The 18,833-nt window shown below is 41.2% G+C and overlaps 1 protein-coding gene across 1 annotated transcript in view; it reads left to right on the top strand.

Moving 5' to 3' along the window:
- The window catches only part of GUF1 (GTP binding elongation factor GUF1), an 839,924-nt gene that overhangs the window by 154,079 nt on the left and 667,012 nt on the right, over window positions 1–18,833 (top strand). The window contains exon 4 of the mRNA XM_044061397.1: window positions 2,481–2,561. Coding sequence (XP_043917332.1) covers window positions 2,481–2,561 — 81 coding nt within the window. The remainder of the gene's footprint in view (window positions 1–2,480; window positions 2,562–18,833) is intronic.

Below are 18,833 nucleotides of genomic sequence, written 5' to 3'. Positions count from 1 at the left end.
AGTATAAACCTGTTGGACCTTGTCTTAACTAACTCCTCTGCCATCTGCTTAGTTCCACAAGTATCGCCTTCACTAGTATAATCAGGCCATTTGTCATCTTCTCCCTCAAGAAATCCTTCTCCTTTCAGAGGTTAAAGCAAAACCAACCTAGAAGATTTTAATGACATTTTCGAAAAACATAAATGGTTCAATCATCTTGAATCCCTGAACATTGAAACTGATACCCTGTCCAAGGAATTTTATGACCTGTTCAATTGTGTATAGAGAACTATCCCATTCATTTGTAACAACAGTAAGAAATTCATCAGTTGCCCAATCTGATGGGATAATAGAATCAACAGATTATATAGCAAGAAGCATAGTCTTGTAGCCTGACTTGCGTCTTGCCTCCTTATAGCTCATAAACAAAATTTAACCCAGTTAATAAGGAAATCATAAATGATATGAGAAGTAACAAGGCTGCCTACAAAGTTAAGATAGCCACCAACACTAAAGGCAGCCATAAAGCCTTTTTTAGCTGTATTCGTAAATTCTGCAGCAATATCTTACCCTACCCTGAACTCATTGTAAATAGTACACCCATACTGACAGTGAATCCATAGCAAATATTTTGACAAATCTAGCTCGGATTTCATTCAGTATACTATACCCTTGCTTCTCTCTTTCCACCTTACTATAGCCATAGTTCCCTCAGACAGGCTTAGGCCACATTGCCTATTTCAGTATGAACGGAGTCACAGCTCTCCTCCTCAGAACAAAATATGATACCTCCATTGGCTCAGATAATATACCTGATTCCATAATGGTAAGTTTAAAGTATCACTTAACCAAACCTCTCCTAAATGCTTGCAGTCAGTCTGTCCACAGGATATTTGTTTGTAAGATGAAGAAATATTGTAATTGCTTTCCTTCATTATGGCCGTCCCTCCACCGACCCAGATAACTATAGGCCCGTCAGTCTTATTAACCTTATCTGCAAAGCTGTGGAATTAAATTGTCATAGAGCTAATCAGTAAGAGCATACAATATCAGCACGCTCTAGACCCTGCAAAGCTTGTTGTTGCCAAGTTTAGATCATACATTATTAAACTTGTTAGCTCCTTTGAAAAATTCAGAAAAGACCTAGGTGAAGAACTTCCATCCACACTGCTTTTCTAGATTTAGTCAAAGCATTTGATACCGTTCCCAGCTCTGACATCATAAGTAAGCTACCCAAACTAGGCACCAACACCTTTTGTTGTTTTTTACATTGCTAACTGGGTATCAAACAGAGCACATGGCAACCCCCCCCCCCCACCAAAAAAAGTCTGCCTATGGAGAAATATTCCCTATATATCAGACAGTGTAAAAACATTCAAATTTCAATCGGATGAAGTGATGTCCTCATTTAAGTTTATCATAGGATTTACTAGCTGCAAATTTATAACTATGCTGAAGTAACTCCCTGTTCATTCTCTGCTTCTCCCCCTCCCATTTCTCTGGCTTCCCCTATTTCCTTTCCCTCTTTCTGATGTAATCCAAGCGTGAATAATATTCCTTCGTTATTTAACTCCATTTCCTACCACCACCACCATCATCATCATCACCATCATTATTTTCTTCTGAACTATTCTCTCTCCTTCAAAGTTTCTTTTCTTTTATAGTGATGTTAGCTAAGCCTACAATAGTTGCCAGTATACCTCTGCCTTAGTATAAGTATATGAACCTGTCTTGATTAGTTTGAAACTAGTTAACACATTGGGAAGACTGCCAAGCCCATCTGTAAATGTGAATGTTTAGTGACAAATGCATAACAAAAGCACTGATCCAGACTGACTGGTTAAGGTTACTTTAAACAACAATTCAGTGTTCTAAATAAATAGCTCCTTTAACATATCCTTCCAGTAGATCAGCCAGTGTGCTACTGGAAAACAATCTACTTGGAGTTTGCTACTAAGATATTGAAAATTAGAGATGTACTACTGGAAAACAATCTACTTGGAGTTTGCTACTAAGATATTGAAAATTAGAGATGTACTAATATTCTCTTCCAAGAAGCTCCGACATGGTGTTTATTTAGAGTACTGCTACTGGATGCCAATCGAGAGAAAGAGAACATGTAAACTAATTCCTGTTTTTTGTCATTTCATTGCCTTATGATTAGGACACCTAATGCCATGACTTTAAAGCATTATCATGTCAGTATGGTCACCCCTTTTTTGATGTTTGTGATGGTGTATGAATGTAATAAATAATGCTAACCACTTACTTTGATGCAGATTATCATCATAGAAGATCAAAATAAAATAAGAGACATGACTTCTTTTATGATTCATACCAAAAGATTTTCTTTAAGTGTTCATTTTATTATAAGGTTTGGCCTGGCTTGCTGTAGCACATCTTGCTGAAAATTCTAATTTAGGTTGAAAATGTGCAAGCAATTTGTGTTATGCATTTATTAGTTACAAAATTTAGATTAAACTCTTGAAACTTCATCCTAGGGTCATGTGGATTTTAGTTATGAAGTGTCAAGATCGCTTTCAGCTTGCCAAGGAGTCGTTCTTGTTGTAGATGCTAATGAGGTAAGTGGTCATGGCAAAATTCAAATGCAACTATTAAGAATATATTTGGATTTTAAACATCGTATGTGAAGTTGTTCTATCTCGCCTTCATTGTTACTGATGGGCTCAGCTCAGAGTCGGCCAGATTGCAAAGCTCGAGGTCTCCAAACAGCTCAAGGCCTAAACCCTATCCCATGATGCTACTCTTCTTCTCTCAGATCTAGTTTGCCGCTGCAACAGATCGAGCATGTACCTTCAGCTCAGGCCGTTTTTTTGAAAGTCAGCTAAGTAAAAGTTTTCATTTTGTTTTTTTTTTTCATCTTCTTTTTAGAAAAATTTTGTCTCCTTGGCCGAAGTCAGGCTAGTATTTTCTTTACTTTCAGTTTTAGCATGAGTTTTTAAAGTTAATAAACAATTTCCGTTGTTAGCATTAGGCAGTGTTTTGTTTTTGTGCCTGTTTAGGCATCTTTGAACCCTGTCCCTCATAACCGAGTTTAGGCTTTAGCTTATATCAGAGTTAGGCTTTGTTTTCTTTTTGATAGCCGTTTGCTAAAACAGAGAAGTAGCCTCTTCTCTCAGCCAGTAAGGCTTTATTTCTTCATTTCATAGCTGAAGTTAGGCTTTGTTTTCATTAATAGTTTGAATTCAGATTGTTATTGCCATGTTTGGCTCTGAATATATTTTGGATAGTGATTATTCTATTGTTTCTGACATTGTCTTGTGGATTATTACTGTGTCTGAAAAGGTGAATACGGGCTTCAAGAAATGCCCCAAGTGTAGCCAGAAGATATCACACAGATAGTCACATCATCTGTGTTTATTGTTTAGGCGAGGTCCACCTTTAGAAAGTTTGTGCGGTGTGTCATGGGTTTAGTACCAGGGTTCTGGCAGAGAGAAAAAGGAAGCTAGTGGAAAGGGGCCTTATTAAGTCATCCTTTCAGTCAGAATTTGACTCGTCTCCTCAAAAGAAACCCAAGCCTTCTTCTTCTTCCACTTCTGTCTCTGGTTCAGAGCCAAAAGGCCTTTCGACTCCGAAGGTATCGAAGAAGGTGTGTGACTTGGCTCCACAGTTAGTGGAGTCAACTGTCTAGGCAGTGGGTAGGAGCCGGTCCTCAGTCTTGGAGCTGGTATCTCTGACCCTAAGGTCTCCGATTCTGGGCTCACCTGCTCCTTCCATGATCTCCTCTCGAGCTTCCAAACTATTGGATTCGGATGTGGATCATGTGGTGAGGAGATTGCTACAGAATCCGGTGCTACCAAAAATTTTATCGGTTTCGAATCTGGCAGTTACCTACCCTGCTTACTGTTCCTCCTCCGGCTCGAGCCTTTGGAGCCGGAGGCAGCTGATCAGTTGATTGTGGAACCATTGGTGCCAACACCCATGTCTGGCCTATCAGTGCTGACTTCCCTGATGTCTACGGCCCCGGGTGCAGACTCTGTGAGCTGACACTCGCCCGTCAATTCTGGGGGGGCTGAACTGATGTTTCTGTTCCGACTCTTCCACTCAGGGCTTTGGTGCGGATGAGCTCAGCTCCCACATCAGGATTGGAGCCGGCGGCTTTGGTGCGGGACGAGTCCTCTGTGTCTTCGGATCCGGGTGCTTCTTCACATCAGAGCTGTGGTACCTTCGATGCCATGAGGAGGGCCTTGTTCCCCCGGACAATCACAACTTCTGAACAGACTGCTTCTTCCCGTAAAGCACCGGAATTTTCTCAGTCACCACAGATCTATTGTTCCCTTGGGGAAACCCTGTTCTTCTGAGACCTCCCCAGAAGCTCCCATTGAGGAGGTCCCTAGGAAGAGGACATGTAAGAGGAAACATGTGTATTCCCCTCAGGAATCTGTCACATCTGACACCGATTTGGTGGAATCTGAAGGGTCCCCAAGGTCCCCCTCTGAGGATATATCTTTCGCAGATATCCTGGAGATCCTGCAGCAGAGGGGTGACTGGCAGCCCATCAACCCTTCCAAGGACGAATCGGTGCTCCTGAAAGCTTTTGGGTCCCAACCCTCCACCTCTAGGGTGTCTCCGCCCTTCGATGAGTTGATGGATCTTTTATCTCGAAGGGCGTGGGAGTCACCAGATACCATGGAGCCTGTCCCGAGAAGACCAAACAAATATATTTCTGCACCTTATGATAAGACCTTTTTATCTAAACCTATTCCTGTTGATGCCGTGTGGTTGCTGCAGCCACTAAGAAGGAGATGTCTGAGACCTTTATGTCTGTCCATCCTCCTAATAGAGACTCTAGGATTATGGACAGATTTGCCAAGCGCATGTTCAGTTCTATGACATTTGCTCTTCATTCAATGAACTATCTAACTCATTTTACCAGGCTTCAAAGAGATCTCCTGAAAGAGCTTGGAGATGCTCTTTAGGGTGCAGTAGCTGGTACAGTAGCTGATAAGGTGACATCTCAGCTTGCTACTCTTAATTCCATCGTCAACTCTTCCATGCATTTCGTATTTTACACAGCTGATGGGATGATTGGGGCAGCGTGTACAGGCATAGCTCTTCAGAGACATTCCTGGATGCGCTTGTGTTCTTTTGCAGAACCTTTCAAGTCATCCATTTGTGAATGCCCGTTTGATGGATCCTCACTTTTTGGACCTAAAGTTAGAAACCTTCGCCAGACGTGAACAAGACAGAAAGACTCTATCTGCCATAGGAGTCCATTTTTCCGCACCTACTAGACCTTATCCCAAAGGTCAGCAGAGTGGGAAAATGTGGTTCCGTAAAGCCCAAGGAGCCTTTTCGGACACACGAGGTGAAGCCCACTCCAGGGGCAGAGGAGGGGCCAATAATGGAAGGTACCTGGGTGACAGGGATCAGTTTCTTGGGAAACCCTATTACCGCTCCTAAAAGGAGGCCCGCCTGTCCACTCTGGAGGCAGTCGGGGGACGACTATCTTTCTACCTAAGCGCCTAGCTCAAAATCACAAAAGACAACTGGGTACAAAGTTTAATATCCAGAAGCTATATTATCCCCTTTTCATTCGTGCCCAAAACCTTTAAGAAAGATCCCAGACGTTCCACCTATTCTGCGGGGCGTAGCAACAATAGAGATTCAAGCGTTGCTAGAAAAAAAAGAGTCATCCAATCAGTCCCGGCAGACCAGAAAGGATCCGGAACTTACTCAAGATTCTTTTAAGTACCAAAGAAAACAGGGGACTGGAGACAGATTCTAGATCTCAGCAAACTTAACAGATCTGTAGAAAAGACAAAGTTCCAGATGGTCACGCTTCAGTCAATAGTCCCGCTCTTGGGGAAAGACAATTGGATGTGCTCAATAGATCTCCAGGATGTGTACTGCCATATAAAGATGTTCAGGCCATCCAGGGATCATCTGCACTTTTGGCTGGGGGCCAGTCATTACCAGTTTTGAGCCCTGCCCTTTGGTCTTACTACAGCCCCCAGAGTGTTTACCAAATGTATGGCAGTGGTAATAGCTCACTTGAGGCATCAAGGAATCCAGGTGTTTCCATATTTAGACGACTGTCTCCTTACCATACCCATCAAGCATCATCTTATACAGGCAAGGGACATTACTTTAGACCTATGCTCTCAATTGGGGATAACTATAAATTCAGAAAAATCTGCCTTATCGCCATTGCAGCATATCGTCTTTATAGGAGCAGTCTTAGACACCATCAACAGTTCCCTAAAACTTCCTTTGGAAAGAATACTTTCCCTTCGACAACAGATCATGGACATTCTCCCAAAGCACAGAGCACCAGCATTGCAGATTCTCAGACTGCTGGGTACCATGGCAGCAGCTATTATAGCAATACCTCTAGCAAGGTTGCACATGAGCATTCTTCAATGGCTACTATTCACATAGTGGTCCTTTCAAGAATTACTTACGGATTACCTGGTTCGGATGACCAACTCGTGCAAGAAGGATCTTCGATAGTGGCTGACGTCTGACTCTGTAATCATGGAACGTCCCTTTATTCTCTCGACTCCAGTTGCAACCCCGACTCCATTTGCAACCGTGACCACAGACGCCTCCCTGATCAGGTGGGGGCATTATCAGAAATGGACAGCCCAAGGCATATGGCAAAAACACGAGGCTCACTTACATATCAGCATCCTAGAGATGAGAGCGGTACTCTTAACGTTGCAGTCCTTTCAAAACTCTCTTCCTCTGGGGACCATTGCATTACAGTCAGACAACATGTCATTGGTCTGGTATATAAACAAACAAGGAGGGACCAGATCTTATCCCCTATGTTGGGAGGCCCTGAGAGTATGGCATTGTGTAGAGTCCACCCAGCGCTTTCTGATAGCAGCGCACATCCCTGGGAAATCCAGCGTGATAGCAGACAAACTAAGCAGAGCCATTCTGTTGCCACACAAGTGGTCCCTCAAGAATGAAGTGGCGGAAATGATCTTCCGCAGATGGGGCCAGCCTTGCTGCGATCTCTTTGCAGCTCCCACAAATACTAAATGCAGCAACTACTTTGCCCTAATCCCCCCAGTGGGGGAGTCCCCGAGAGATGCGCTCGTACACGATTGGCCCCCAAGTCTTATTTATGCCTTTCCCTCTAATTCCCAAAGTTCTGCAGAAAGCCAGTGCCCTGGGAAGGACAGTTATCTTAATAGCCCCCTTTTAGCCTCGTCAGATTTGGTTCCCCTTCCTGAAGCCACATCTTTTGGTAGAGCCCTGGATCCTGGACCCAGAGGCGGATCTTCTGACCCACTCATCAGGAGCTCTTCACCCTTCTCTACAGTCCATCAAACTGACAGCATGGCTGCTCCAATTCCAAGAAGAGCCAGGTTCCAAAATTTGTCAGCGAAGGCTCAACACATACTACTGTCTTCCCATAAGTCCTCAACTAGGAAGCTTTATCTTAGTAAATGGAGGAGATTTTCTATCTGGGCCCAGTAAAACAAGGTTGACCCGTTCCTTGCTTCGATGTCAGATATATTGGAATTTTTGACCAAGCTATTTAATGAAGGGGCCGCAGCAGCAATTATTCGAGAACTGCTGGCATTTGAGATCCCCTACTAATCCATGGAATCTAAATCTTGTTCTGTCAAAAATTATTCTTCCTCCATTTTCCTGTGAATTGAAATTTCTCTCATGGAAAACTATTTTCCTAGAGGCCATCACCTCTGAATCACCTTTAATCAAACCATTGATTTGCCAGTTTTTTGACTCTCTCTCCTTTTTTTTTTTTTTTTTTCACCAGTAAATGAAAATTATGAGTATGGGTGTGTTTACTCTGTGACTATGTTACTAGTTGGCAGCAAACAAGATTTGAGGGAGGACAGTTATAAAAAAAACAAACTCAGACTAATCTAAAATGGCATTGCTATCACCATCAACAACCACCTCTCTACTTTCATGGACTTTCCTCTATACTCATGACTTTCTTTTTTTCCTTCTTCTTCTCTGAGAATAGAGTTACTTCAGTTTTGTCTTATACCCTTTGATTTGTTGTGTAAATGTACCCTTTGAGATTGAAATGTAAATTAAATAAATGTTATTACTTTTTGTTTATGCATTTATACATTATGCATTTATTTATTTGTTTTTTTTTTTTTTTGTTTTGTTTTTCTTTGTGGTGTTTATCCCACTTATCTCCTAAAAATGGACATGTATCCCAGTAGACTAGTTGTCCAGTCTGAAAAACAAAAAAAAATAAAAAATAAATAAAATAAAAAAAAATAAACCTACAGTTTTTTTTCTTTTGTCTTTTAGTAAGTAAATGCCAGTAAAGTCCCCAAGTCAGAACATCTCAAATGTTTGTGTTTTTGGTTGGTCTCTTCTTCTGTTTTATGTTAAACTGAAGTTTGTAGGCAGCTGTTATTTGTTCCTTTTTTGACACATTTCACTTTTTTTTTGCTTTTTTTTAGCTTTTTTCCTCTGTATCCCTGCTGTCCCTTTTTTTTTGTTTCTATTGTACCTATAAATGTTTTATTCTTTTTTAATAGCACTTGTTAGGGTTTTTTATTTATTTTCCTTTTACTTATCATTTTGTTTTTCTGCTTTAGCTGATATTATATTTGCTGTCTGTGTCTGTTCAAGTGTCCTTGTATTTCCTGTTCATCATTTTCATCTTTTTTCCAATTACTTTTTCTCCTGTTCTCTTCCTGATACCCACTTTATTCTGTCTGGGGTTGTTGAGCATTAGTCAGTCTATGCTGATCCTGGAGTAATTGAGAGGCAGGCATTTGAATACACAGAATACAAAGTGCTCTGACTGAATGAATCTGAACCAGGGAACAACTCTTTAATATGCCAGGCAAGTCAAAAACACCACCTCCCAGACCATTTTTTAACTTCGTTGAGTAAGATGAAAGATGGGAACATGATTGTTGTGTGTGATGTTGTGAGACTAGAGGGACTAGCAGACTAGCATCCTGTACATCTCAATCCTGTTGCTTAAAGTGCTTAGGACAGCTCTGAGATGTCATAATCTACACATCACTACATTACTTCTCCTTATCTGAAAATCCAGCTCTGTTGTCTGCAGATCATGCATCAGTGGATTTACCTTCTCCTTCTGCAGCTCGAGGATGGTAGGCATGATGGCAGGTATGAATGAGGAGGATATTTTCTCTCTCTCTCAAAAAATTACAAACACAAAAAAAATGTGAATCATTTTAAATTTCCAATCTGTAGACCAATAGGGAAAATACTGCTTCTTTTCTGACTGTCCTTCTGTGAATACTTCCCTTAGGAATGACTTCAAGCTGCGGAAGTCCATCCTTCTATTCTTAATAGTTTGTCCAGTGGACCTTGGAGTTTGCTTTTCTTTGTTAAATGTTTTTATATGGCACAAACTCTAAATGGTTTGTGTTTTGTAACAAATGTAACTCATGAACATAAAGGTAGTGATAAAGAGAGCCGAAGTGAATTGTGCCAGAATTGGCAAAAGTAAATTGTTTTGCAGTTGAGACATAGATGCAGCCTGCCGGAGAGTCTTCCATTTCTTGTAGGGGTTAGTCCTTTGCAAACCTCGGGAGATGTTTAGTTTGCTGAAATTATAGACCTGTTTTATGGAACTTTTTAAAATTTAGTTTATTTTATCTCTGTTCGGCGGATAAGTGAACTGGTCCCCAGAGACTTTTCGGACACAACCCTAGGTGCACGTGCACAATTTGTTACAGAGAGAACAGTTAAATGACTGTTGCATGGATAATTGTTGCAGAGTTAGTTTACATCTCATAAGCTGCTACATAGATAATTTTGAAATGATTGTGGCTGATTTAATTGATATCTCAAATGTATTAAAGATTAAGCAAGCAGAATGGCCAAAGGATTGTCTTACAGAGTTGCAAGGATTGAATATTATATGTAATATACATTGCTGACATTTCATTAGAGTAATATGTTTTGCATACTTGTTTATGGTGTATTTCTATGTATACTGTTAGTAGTTTAATTTTAATGCACACAGAGAAGAAGAGGCTAGCAGTTGTAAAGAAGCTAAGATGTGGGAGAGCATGACTGTTGTGGGGAGGAAATGATAAGTGGGTGACTTGGCTTGTCTTAAACTTTTCTTGTGTGACATGTTCAGTTTATGGAAAAGTTAACCATACCTTCAAATTGTATTTACAAAGACTAGTCAATTTTCTGATCCGTTCTAGACCTGTCAGACGTGTAGATGAACTGCTAAATATGGCAGAAGCTAATTTATTTATTTATTTGATTGCACTTTGTTAACTGGGTTAGTACTGGGTTAGTCATACTAGGCCAGTGTCTTATATTCAGGTGACAGTTGAGGTAGTATTCATTCTGACTAGTGGAAATTTGTCCAGAATATCAGGGAACTTACCTTACTCTTTTTGTTAAGTGTTGTGGGATGTTTTATATCCCCCTAAGTTACCACTAGCTCAGTCCTTGGTTTAACATCTCATTTGAAGTACATGCTGCACTGGATTGTCAGTATTGGAAAATTAATCCAACTACCTCATGTAGAAAGAGAAAGAGGGATAAGACATGTGGCATACACCTGTAATCCTAGCATCCTTGGAGGCGGAGGTTGTTAGATCGAATCTCGCTGGTTTGTGAGATACCATACTTCCTGGAAAAGGGGGGAAAGTAACCCCCGCAGGACACAGTTCTAAGGTGAGAAACCACAGCTTTCTGATCTACAAACACCAAAGGCGAGTCTGTTATCTGTTGAGCTAATGAGACTGCATGATGCTTGTGGACAAGGAGTGAAGGAAAAGAGATACCCACTCTCCAGAAAACAGGTGCATTTGTAAGGATGTCTCAGGTGCTCCAGAAGCCTCTGTCTAAAATGTGAGTAGTTGGTTATGTTCATGAGCTCCGTGGTCAGGTGGTTCCAGTTAGAAGGGGTTGTTTCACTGAAACCCCTTTCCTAAGCCTCTGTCTAAAATGTGAGTAGTTGGTTATGTTCATGAGCTCCGTGGTCAGGTGGTTCCAGTTAGAAGGGGTTGTTTTACTGAAGCCCCTTTCCTTGATTGAGATTACAAAGGGTGGCATGTGTAGGGTCAAAGCATGATTTTCCTGGAGGAGTGTTTTTGATTAGTAACCCACATCCAAGAGATGGAAAGAAACTATTTTGGAAAGTTTTAAAGGTAAGTGAGAATAAAAGAATTAAATGTGCTGTTGTAGATGATTGTTTGTTTTTTGTACAGTTAGGCAATGGTGCTCCATTTGAGGAGTCATGTTAAAAAATCTACATATAGTTAAATGTTTGAATTTTGTTTGTGATGTAAGAGAAGTTGATGGATAATTATTGGGAGACCATACTCAAGTTTAAGTATGAAAGTATTCCTATCCAGTACATGCCTGGCTTCTTTTGTTAGGTTTTTAGAGATGGAGTAGGCAGGCAGTGTTGATATTTAACTTTTGAGATGGTACATTCTGTTTGGGTTATGAATGTCAGTGTAGGGCCTAGGATTAGGCCAGAATGTTTTTTCATCTGTCCACTGGGAAGATGAACTCACATTTTGCTTTGGCATTCATCCAATAAATGAATGTGGCAGTGTAATACACAGGAATAAGAATGTGATCTGCTGATGGATGCATTATGATGCTTCCGGAGGTTGGTCACGTCTTTCAACCATGCTGCTGTAAGTAATGTAAAAAAAATAATTATTGCATTAAAAGTGTGCTGTTTGACATGGCTTGTGAAGTGGTGCTGGATTACTTTATGTCAACAATGATATTTTCACATTTTGGCTGAAGTGAGGAGGAGATGTCTTTTGAGAAGCAGAAATATAGTCAAGGGTGTGACGTCCAGTTAATATCCCACAAAACTGCCACCAATTAATGTGATGGCAGGTTAATATCCCACCAGACTGCCACCAATTAATGTGACATCCAGTTAATATCCCACTGAACTGCCACTAACTAATGGGATGACCCTTACTATCCTGGGTCAATAACTTAGGAGCTTTGATTCTACTATTTACTCCAGTTTGAGACTGGCACTTAAACAGGAGTAATATTTCGCAGTTTTCCCCCAAGAGCACAACAGGAACAAGTTGTATAGTTGGGACTGGATTGTATACCTCTGTCCACTCCCTAATGTAAGTCTTTATTACACACTGTAGAGCAATGTGTCTCAGTTTAAGACCACTGATACACTCACCCTTAAATAAATTAAATCTCACACATTCTAATGCTTCTGGGAAAGCCTGACACATATTTCCAGCTGTGTCCCTTCCCCAAAATAATACTGTAATGCTGCCACCAATCAGAGAGTCTTCATGCCCTTCTAAAGGGGTGTCCAGTTATGAAAATTAAATATTCAAACAAATAGTAGCAAATGACCTAAGCATCCGGGCTTTCGGAGTGGCCTGGGAAGTTATCAAGGTAAGTATAAGCACTGTCAAACCACTAAAGAAAAACGCTGATTGTCTAGCAATAATATAAGTTAATAAAATATTTAATATTGAGCAAACTGATTAAAAGTATAAAAGAGTAATTCCCAATAAACAAACAGAACTCACTCACCAGGAAAATTAAATCAATACTGTGGGATAGAGATCCAACATTCAGAAAACCTCTAGCTGATTAGTTATAAATTGCTAACTAACTAAAGAACAATGCCCCTGATCTAAACTGAATTACTACAACAGAGCAAAGGCAGTCTTACAGTTCTTGGTGAGTCCTTTTTAGGTATCCACTGCACAGCACATCTGTGATCAACTGTTAACTGTGTCTGAATTACATATTTTTTTTAATTCAACCAACAGCTGTTTTCTACAAGTTCCTTCCTTTCAGCTTCTGACAGTAACACTTAGCAACTGTCAACATTCCAATGACAGCATCTGCTGATCAGCTGAATCTGAGATGGTTTGCATTTAGAATCTTCTCTTCACAAACATGCACAGTTAGAAATATAAAATGACACAGTTCAAGTATTTAAAACATTCTGTTCAAACAGTTCATAAATCAACCTGTAAGAACTTATTTACAACATCCTAGCTAGTCATGTTGGTATACACTAATACACATGTGAATCTGAAATTATGGACAAAAACTCAGCCAGACATGCTAGCACAAATAACAGTGTCTAATTTCATCACATTTCTCCCCCCTATGACTCAAGCATGGTTTTCAAGTGACACTTGCAAAATGACAATTAAGAAAAATGTGTCTGTCTGGGAATATCAACCCACTCCTCTCCTGGGCAATCCATTTGCATTGGCATAGGGATTATTAACCCCACTGCAGCATTCTTCTCCTTCTGAGGCAACTTGGCTGAGCACAGCCCCCACCCCACAATCCGAAACATCCACTTGCACAACAAACTCTTCACTATAATCTGGCCTGGCCAACCCAGGGTGTCCTCCCAAAAATCTCCTTAAGTTTTTGGAATGTTTGTTCGCAGTCTGTGGTCCATACTACCTCATCCAGTTTATTTTTCCTAGTTGGGTCGGTAAGGGGCGCAGCCACTGCATCCCAACTGGGTACAAATTTTCCACAGTACCCCGCTGTCCATAGAAATGCTCTCATTTGCTTTTTAGTAAGAGGAACTGGCCACGCTTGAATAGCTTCCACTTTGACAGATTCTGGTGTAATCTTGCCACTCTTCACTCTAAGTAAGTGACCTTTGCCATATCCACCTGACACTTATTCAGTTTAATGGTTAGCTTTGTCCTTTTCAACTGGTCTGCAAAGGCTTGTAGCATAGTCTTTAATGTACAGTGTAACCTCTCTGCAAGACCATTGGTCTGGGGATAGTAGGGGGTGTTCTTTTGATGCGTCACCCCACAATGCGTCCACAAACAAGTCAGAAGGTCTGACTTTTGGCACCTTGGTCAGTCAGTATCTCCTTTGGAAGATCTACCCTGCTGAAAATTTCTAGCAAAGCGTTTGCCACCTTCTGTATATCAACATCAGCTGCAAAAAGAATAGTAGGTACCATAGCTAGAAGTGGCAGACAGTAGGCTCTAGGCTCTACCAACTGCCATACTACTTTGCTTTCTAGCCCACCTCCAGGAGTCCACCCATTATGCAACAACCTTTGTTTCTGTATGCAGATTCCCCTCCTCTCTGAGCCTCAGATGCTTCCTTAGCCATCTCCCTCAAGCTTTGTAATGTAGGGTCTGTAAGTTGTGCCTGTCTCAACTCTACACTTGTGCCCCTCCCAAGCTCCCCTTCCGCAGGAAGCCTAGTAACTTCTGACAGCTGTACCTCACTGTCAGTCTAAGTACTATCACTTCCTTCTATCCTTGCAGTCACCGTGTTCAAGGCAACATCAGTACCTCCCAGCAGCTGTGCCTCACTTTCAGATGTACTGCTACAGGATAGCTCCTTCTCTGAAACAGCCACCACCACACCAGTTCCAGCTTCCGGTACGAGATCTGTCTGGGTCTCCCCCAGGCTACTGGACCTACATGCCTGTCTCTAAGCTTGACCTCATGTCACTGTATGTACACAAGGTACTGCATCATCAAAGTCATTCCCTATCAGGACACCTGCAGGAATATCCTCAAACACACCTACCTGCTTACTGTCTCTTCCGTCTTCCCAGTTAAGAGGAACTCTAGCCAAAAGTATTTGGAATGGGGTCCCTCCCAACGCTCTGACTGGACTGGCCTGTCCAAGCAAGTACTGATGTTCTCTAACCACTGCAGGCCTCACAGTGGTTACATCAGAAGCTGGTTCTCTCTTAATCCTGGTTGCCATCTACTAGGATAGGATATAAATTTTGGTGATAGACTGGCACCCCTGTTGTTTCCAAACAACTTACCACTGGCAGTTTATAATCATCCCTTGCTGGCTCCCTCGCCTCCTATTTCTCACCTTGCCTCGATGGACATTTGACTGTTATGTGGCCCCTCTGATTACACTAGAAACATCTAATCCCTAACCGCTTACTTGGACTAGTATTTTCTCTTGTTACTGGTGTACTCTGTTAGAGTGGTTTAGACTGCCCCCATGGATTCCCTTATGTCCATGTGCAGCACTGGGTATCCCTTTCTTATGGACTGATGCTGTCCTTGCTAAGTAGAGATCCCCTTTTCTCCCCAACTCCTCCACAGAGTTACACACTCTGTCTGCTAAAAAGATTCTCATATCATCAGGCTAAGTACTGAGGGCTTGTTCCCTCACCAAAAGTTCTGCCATTCCCTCAGAAGTGGTGACCTGACACCCACTCACCCATTTGTGAAAGTTAGTACTTGGCAATATAATCTGCCTTGCATCTGTGTTCACAAAACTTTTCCTGTAAACTTCAGGTGTTAAGTTTAAAACAATTTACATTGGACAATTTTGACATGGCCTGAATAGCTTTACCATGGAGTAAGGGAGTCAGGAGCCGAACCCAGAGCTCATGGTCAACATCATACTATCTACATACCCTCTCAAATATGTGAATAAAACTATCAAAGTCATCCCCATCCTTGTATTGCGGAAAAGTCTTACTGACCTTTACAGCTTCTGGGGTCTGAGTATTCCCTTAGCCATTATATCCATGACCCTCTCAAAGGGAAAGAAACTCCACTTCATGCTGGCGCTGTCTCTCATTTTCCTCAGCTTCTAAATGCCTCAGTCTCTCTGCTGATTCCGATTGAAGATGCCTAGCCTCCAGTTGTTGGGCTTCCAGGCACAGTCTCTCTTCAGTCTCCAGTCATTTGGCTTCCAGTTCATATTGACGCTGCTTCTTTTTAGCCTCCTATTCATATTGACTCCACTTCTGCCTTTTCTCAGCCTCCAGACATTGCATTCTCTCCTTTTCTTTAGCCGTCATTTCCAGTTTCCTTAACTCTGGATGTATTCTCAGGTCCTCTGAAGAAAATGTGGACTGCCCTGTCTCGGCAGGCTGCCCATCCCCAATATCAGACTGGATATCCTCCGAACGGGTGGTCTGAGCTGAAGCTACAACTAAGATGAAATCATTGCTTCCTTAGTCAGGTTGGCATGCAGCAGTGCCTGGCTTCACACTCCTTGGTCAACTGGTTCTTTGTCAGCTTACTATAGTCTTCTGCTTATATATTTGCCTGCTGTCCCTGACTAACTGAAAGTAAATAAAACTGTAGTAAACTGAGATTCTGTATGTTTGCTTTGTGACTGTCAAGAGTGCACACCCTAATGACAACTACCCACAAGCTACTGAAGTCCATGTAATAATCCCACACTGTTGGCACCAATTAATGTGACATCCAGTTAATACCCACTGAACTGCCACCAAATAATGTGACGTCCCTTACTATCCTGGGTCAGTAACTAAAGAGCTTCAGTCCTCAATACTGACTCCAGTGTGAGACTGTCACTTAAACAGGACTGATATTTCACAATTCTCCCCTAAGAGCACAACAGGAACACGCTCTATAGCCTGGGACTGGACCATATACTTCTGTCCACCCATAATGTAACACCTTATTACACATTTCAGAACAATGTGTCCCTGTTTAAGACCTCTGATACACTCGCACTTAAATAAATTAAATATCAGACATCCAAACACTTCTGGGAAAGCCTGACACAGATTTCCAGCTGTGTCCCTTCTCCAAAATAATATGGTAACGCTGCCAACAATCAGTGTGTCTTCATGCCCTTCTACATGGGTGTCCAATTATGAAAATTAAATATTAAAACAAATAGTAGCAAATGACCTAAGCATCCAGGCTTTTGGAGTTGCCCGGGAAGTTATCAAGGCAAGTACAAGCACTCTCAAATCACTAAAGAAAAACACTGATTGTCCAGCCACAGTGTAAGTTAATAAACATATTTAATATTGAGCAAAATGATTAAAAATATAAAACAGTAATTCCTAATAAACAAACTGAATTAAATCACCAGGAAAATGAAATCAATACTGTATGATAGAGCTCCAGCATTCAGAAAACCTCTAAGTAATCTAGCTGATTAGTTATAATTTCCTAACTAACTAAAGAACAATGTCCCTGATCTAAACTAAATTACTACAACAGAGCAAAGGCAGTCTTACAGTTATTGGTGAGTCCTTTTTGGGTATTCACTGCTCACTACATCTGTGGTCAGCTGACAACTGTAACTGACAACTGTCTTCAGCAGGCTGTTTCATAGACTAGCCTGTCAAGTGTTCCAGTTCTAATTTTCATTTCATATTTTTTAAATTCAACCAACAGCTGTTTTCTAAAAGCTCTTTCCTGTCTTTCAGCTTCTGACAGTAATGCATTGCAACTGTCAAAATTCCAATGACATCCTCTGCTGATCAGCTCAATCTGAGGCAGTCTACCTTTAGAATCTCTCTTCACAAACATGCACAGTTAGAAATGTAAAAGGTCACTGTTCAATTCTTTAAAACATTCTGTTCAAACAGATGAAAAATCAGCATGTAAGAACTTACCTACAATATAACAGCTAGTCATGCTGGCATGCAGTAATACACAGGTTAATCTGAAACTATGTAAAAAACTCAGCCAGACATGCTCGCACAAATAGTGTCTAATTTCTTTACAAAGGGCACCTAAGTTGATGCTGAGCTTCAGCCTATGTAAGAGGGCAGTCTGAGGGTATTGGAAAGCTGATAGGCAAGGTGCTCTATAAGTGTTTAGCAGTGAAATTTGCAGTTAACTGTGATTATGGCAGGTGAAGAATGTTTTAATTATCTTGAATTTGTGAAAACCAAGATGTCATAAAGGATTGGATCTTTCCAGAGATCATTTGATATAGATAAGATCTGTTTCTGGTACACACTTGTGGTTGACTGAGGTTATAGTCATTCAGGAATGATTTTGGTTCAGCTTTTGATTTGGTATGAGAAGAAGGTTTTGTTGTATATAGAAACCTGGTATGAAGATATTAGTGGCATGATGACCATAGACATGTCTCAGGATCATGATGTCTCAGAGACTACCATGCAGCAAAGTGTGGAGGTGTTGGCTGTGACAAGAGAGTTAATGACATAAGTTATTGCACAAATTGTTGTTCCCAGTGGTTCCATAAGCACTTGTTCCATTTGTAATGCATCTACTTATCTTGGCTCTGTCAAAGACTGATGCCTTGCAAGGTTTGCTTCAGTTGTTTTGATTATGTAAACAAGGATGCTATCCATCTGGAGACTGATAAGGATATGGATTGTGTTTATGCTTTTGATCTTGTTGAAGAATGGGAGCAGAGTCTAAATTTAGAAAATTTTAATTATTTCAAAATATATATTTGGTAATATGCATTGGAATTACATAGCTACTTGAAGGAGTGCCAAACTGGTGTGTAGGCATAGTTCTTTTTGCTAAGTAGCATCTCCATCCCTGAGGGACAGAGTTGCAGAAAACATCCACAGGAATAGGTTGACAGTGTTCATTTGCAATTCCATATCACACTTTGACGATGCCTGTACGAGTATTCCCAGGAAAAGGAAATGCAAAGGAGTCTGCAGACTCCACTACAGACTCCTCCTGCATGGATATCAATTTGAATTAAGTGGCATCTTTCCCTCTATTCCTCCCTGACAACCCCAAGTTTGCAGAGATCATGTAATATAACCAAGGGGGAGATGTGGCCTGTTGACCTCATCTCTCCAGAGGAAAGTAGGAATATTTCTACTGTACCCTACCTCCTGGGTGGTCCTTCCTGCTGGGGACAAAGTCACTGTCATCATGCAGAGGACTTGGTGAGAACTCAATACAATCCCTATCTTAACTGTCCCATAGAGAAGGGAGAAGCTCCTCTGGCCTTAATGGCCTTGGAATGTTGTTTAAAGACTCCCATGGCTGACTGCATTGTGGTGGCAGCTGCCATGGAGAAAGAACTGTTGAATGAGAGTGCAGCATTCCATTCACCTTGTAAGGATTCCAGGGCACTGGACCACTTTTGGAGACGTGCATCTGTCAGATACCTTTTTCATGTACCATGAACCACCTGAAACATGTGAC

This window comes from Protopterus annectens, chromosome 2.part0 (genome assembly GCF_019279795.1).
Source record: "Protopterus annectens isolate FY-2018-M chromosome 2.part0, PAN1.0, whole genome shotgun sequence".
Lineage (NCBI taxonomy): Eukaryota > Metazoa > Chordata > Ceratodontiformes > Protopteridae > Protopterus > Protopterus annectens.
Note: the sequence above shows the minus strand (reverse complement) of the source record. Positions and strands in the feature narration are given on the sequence as shown.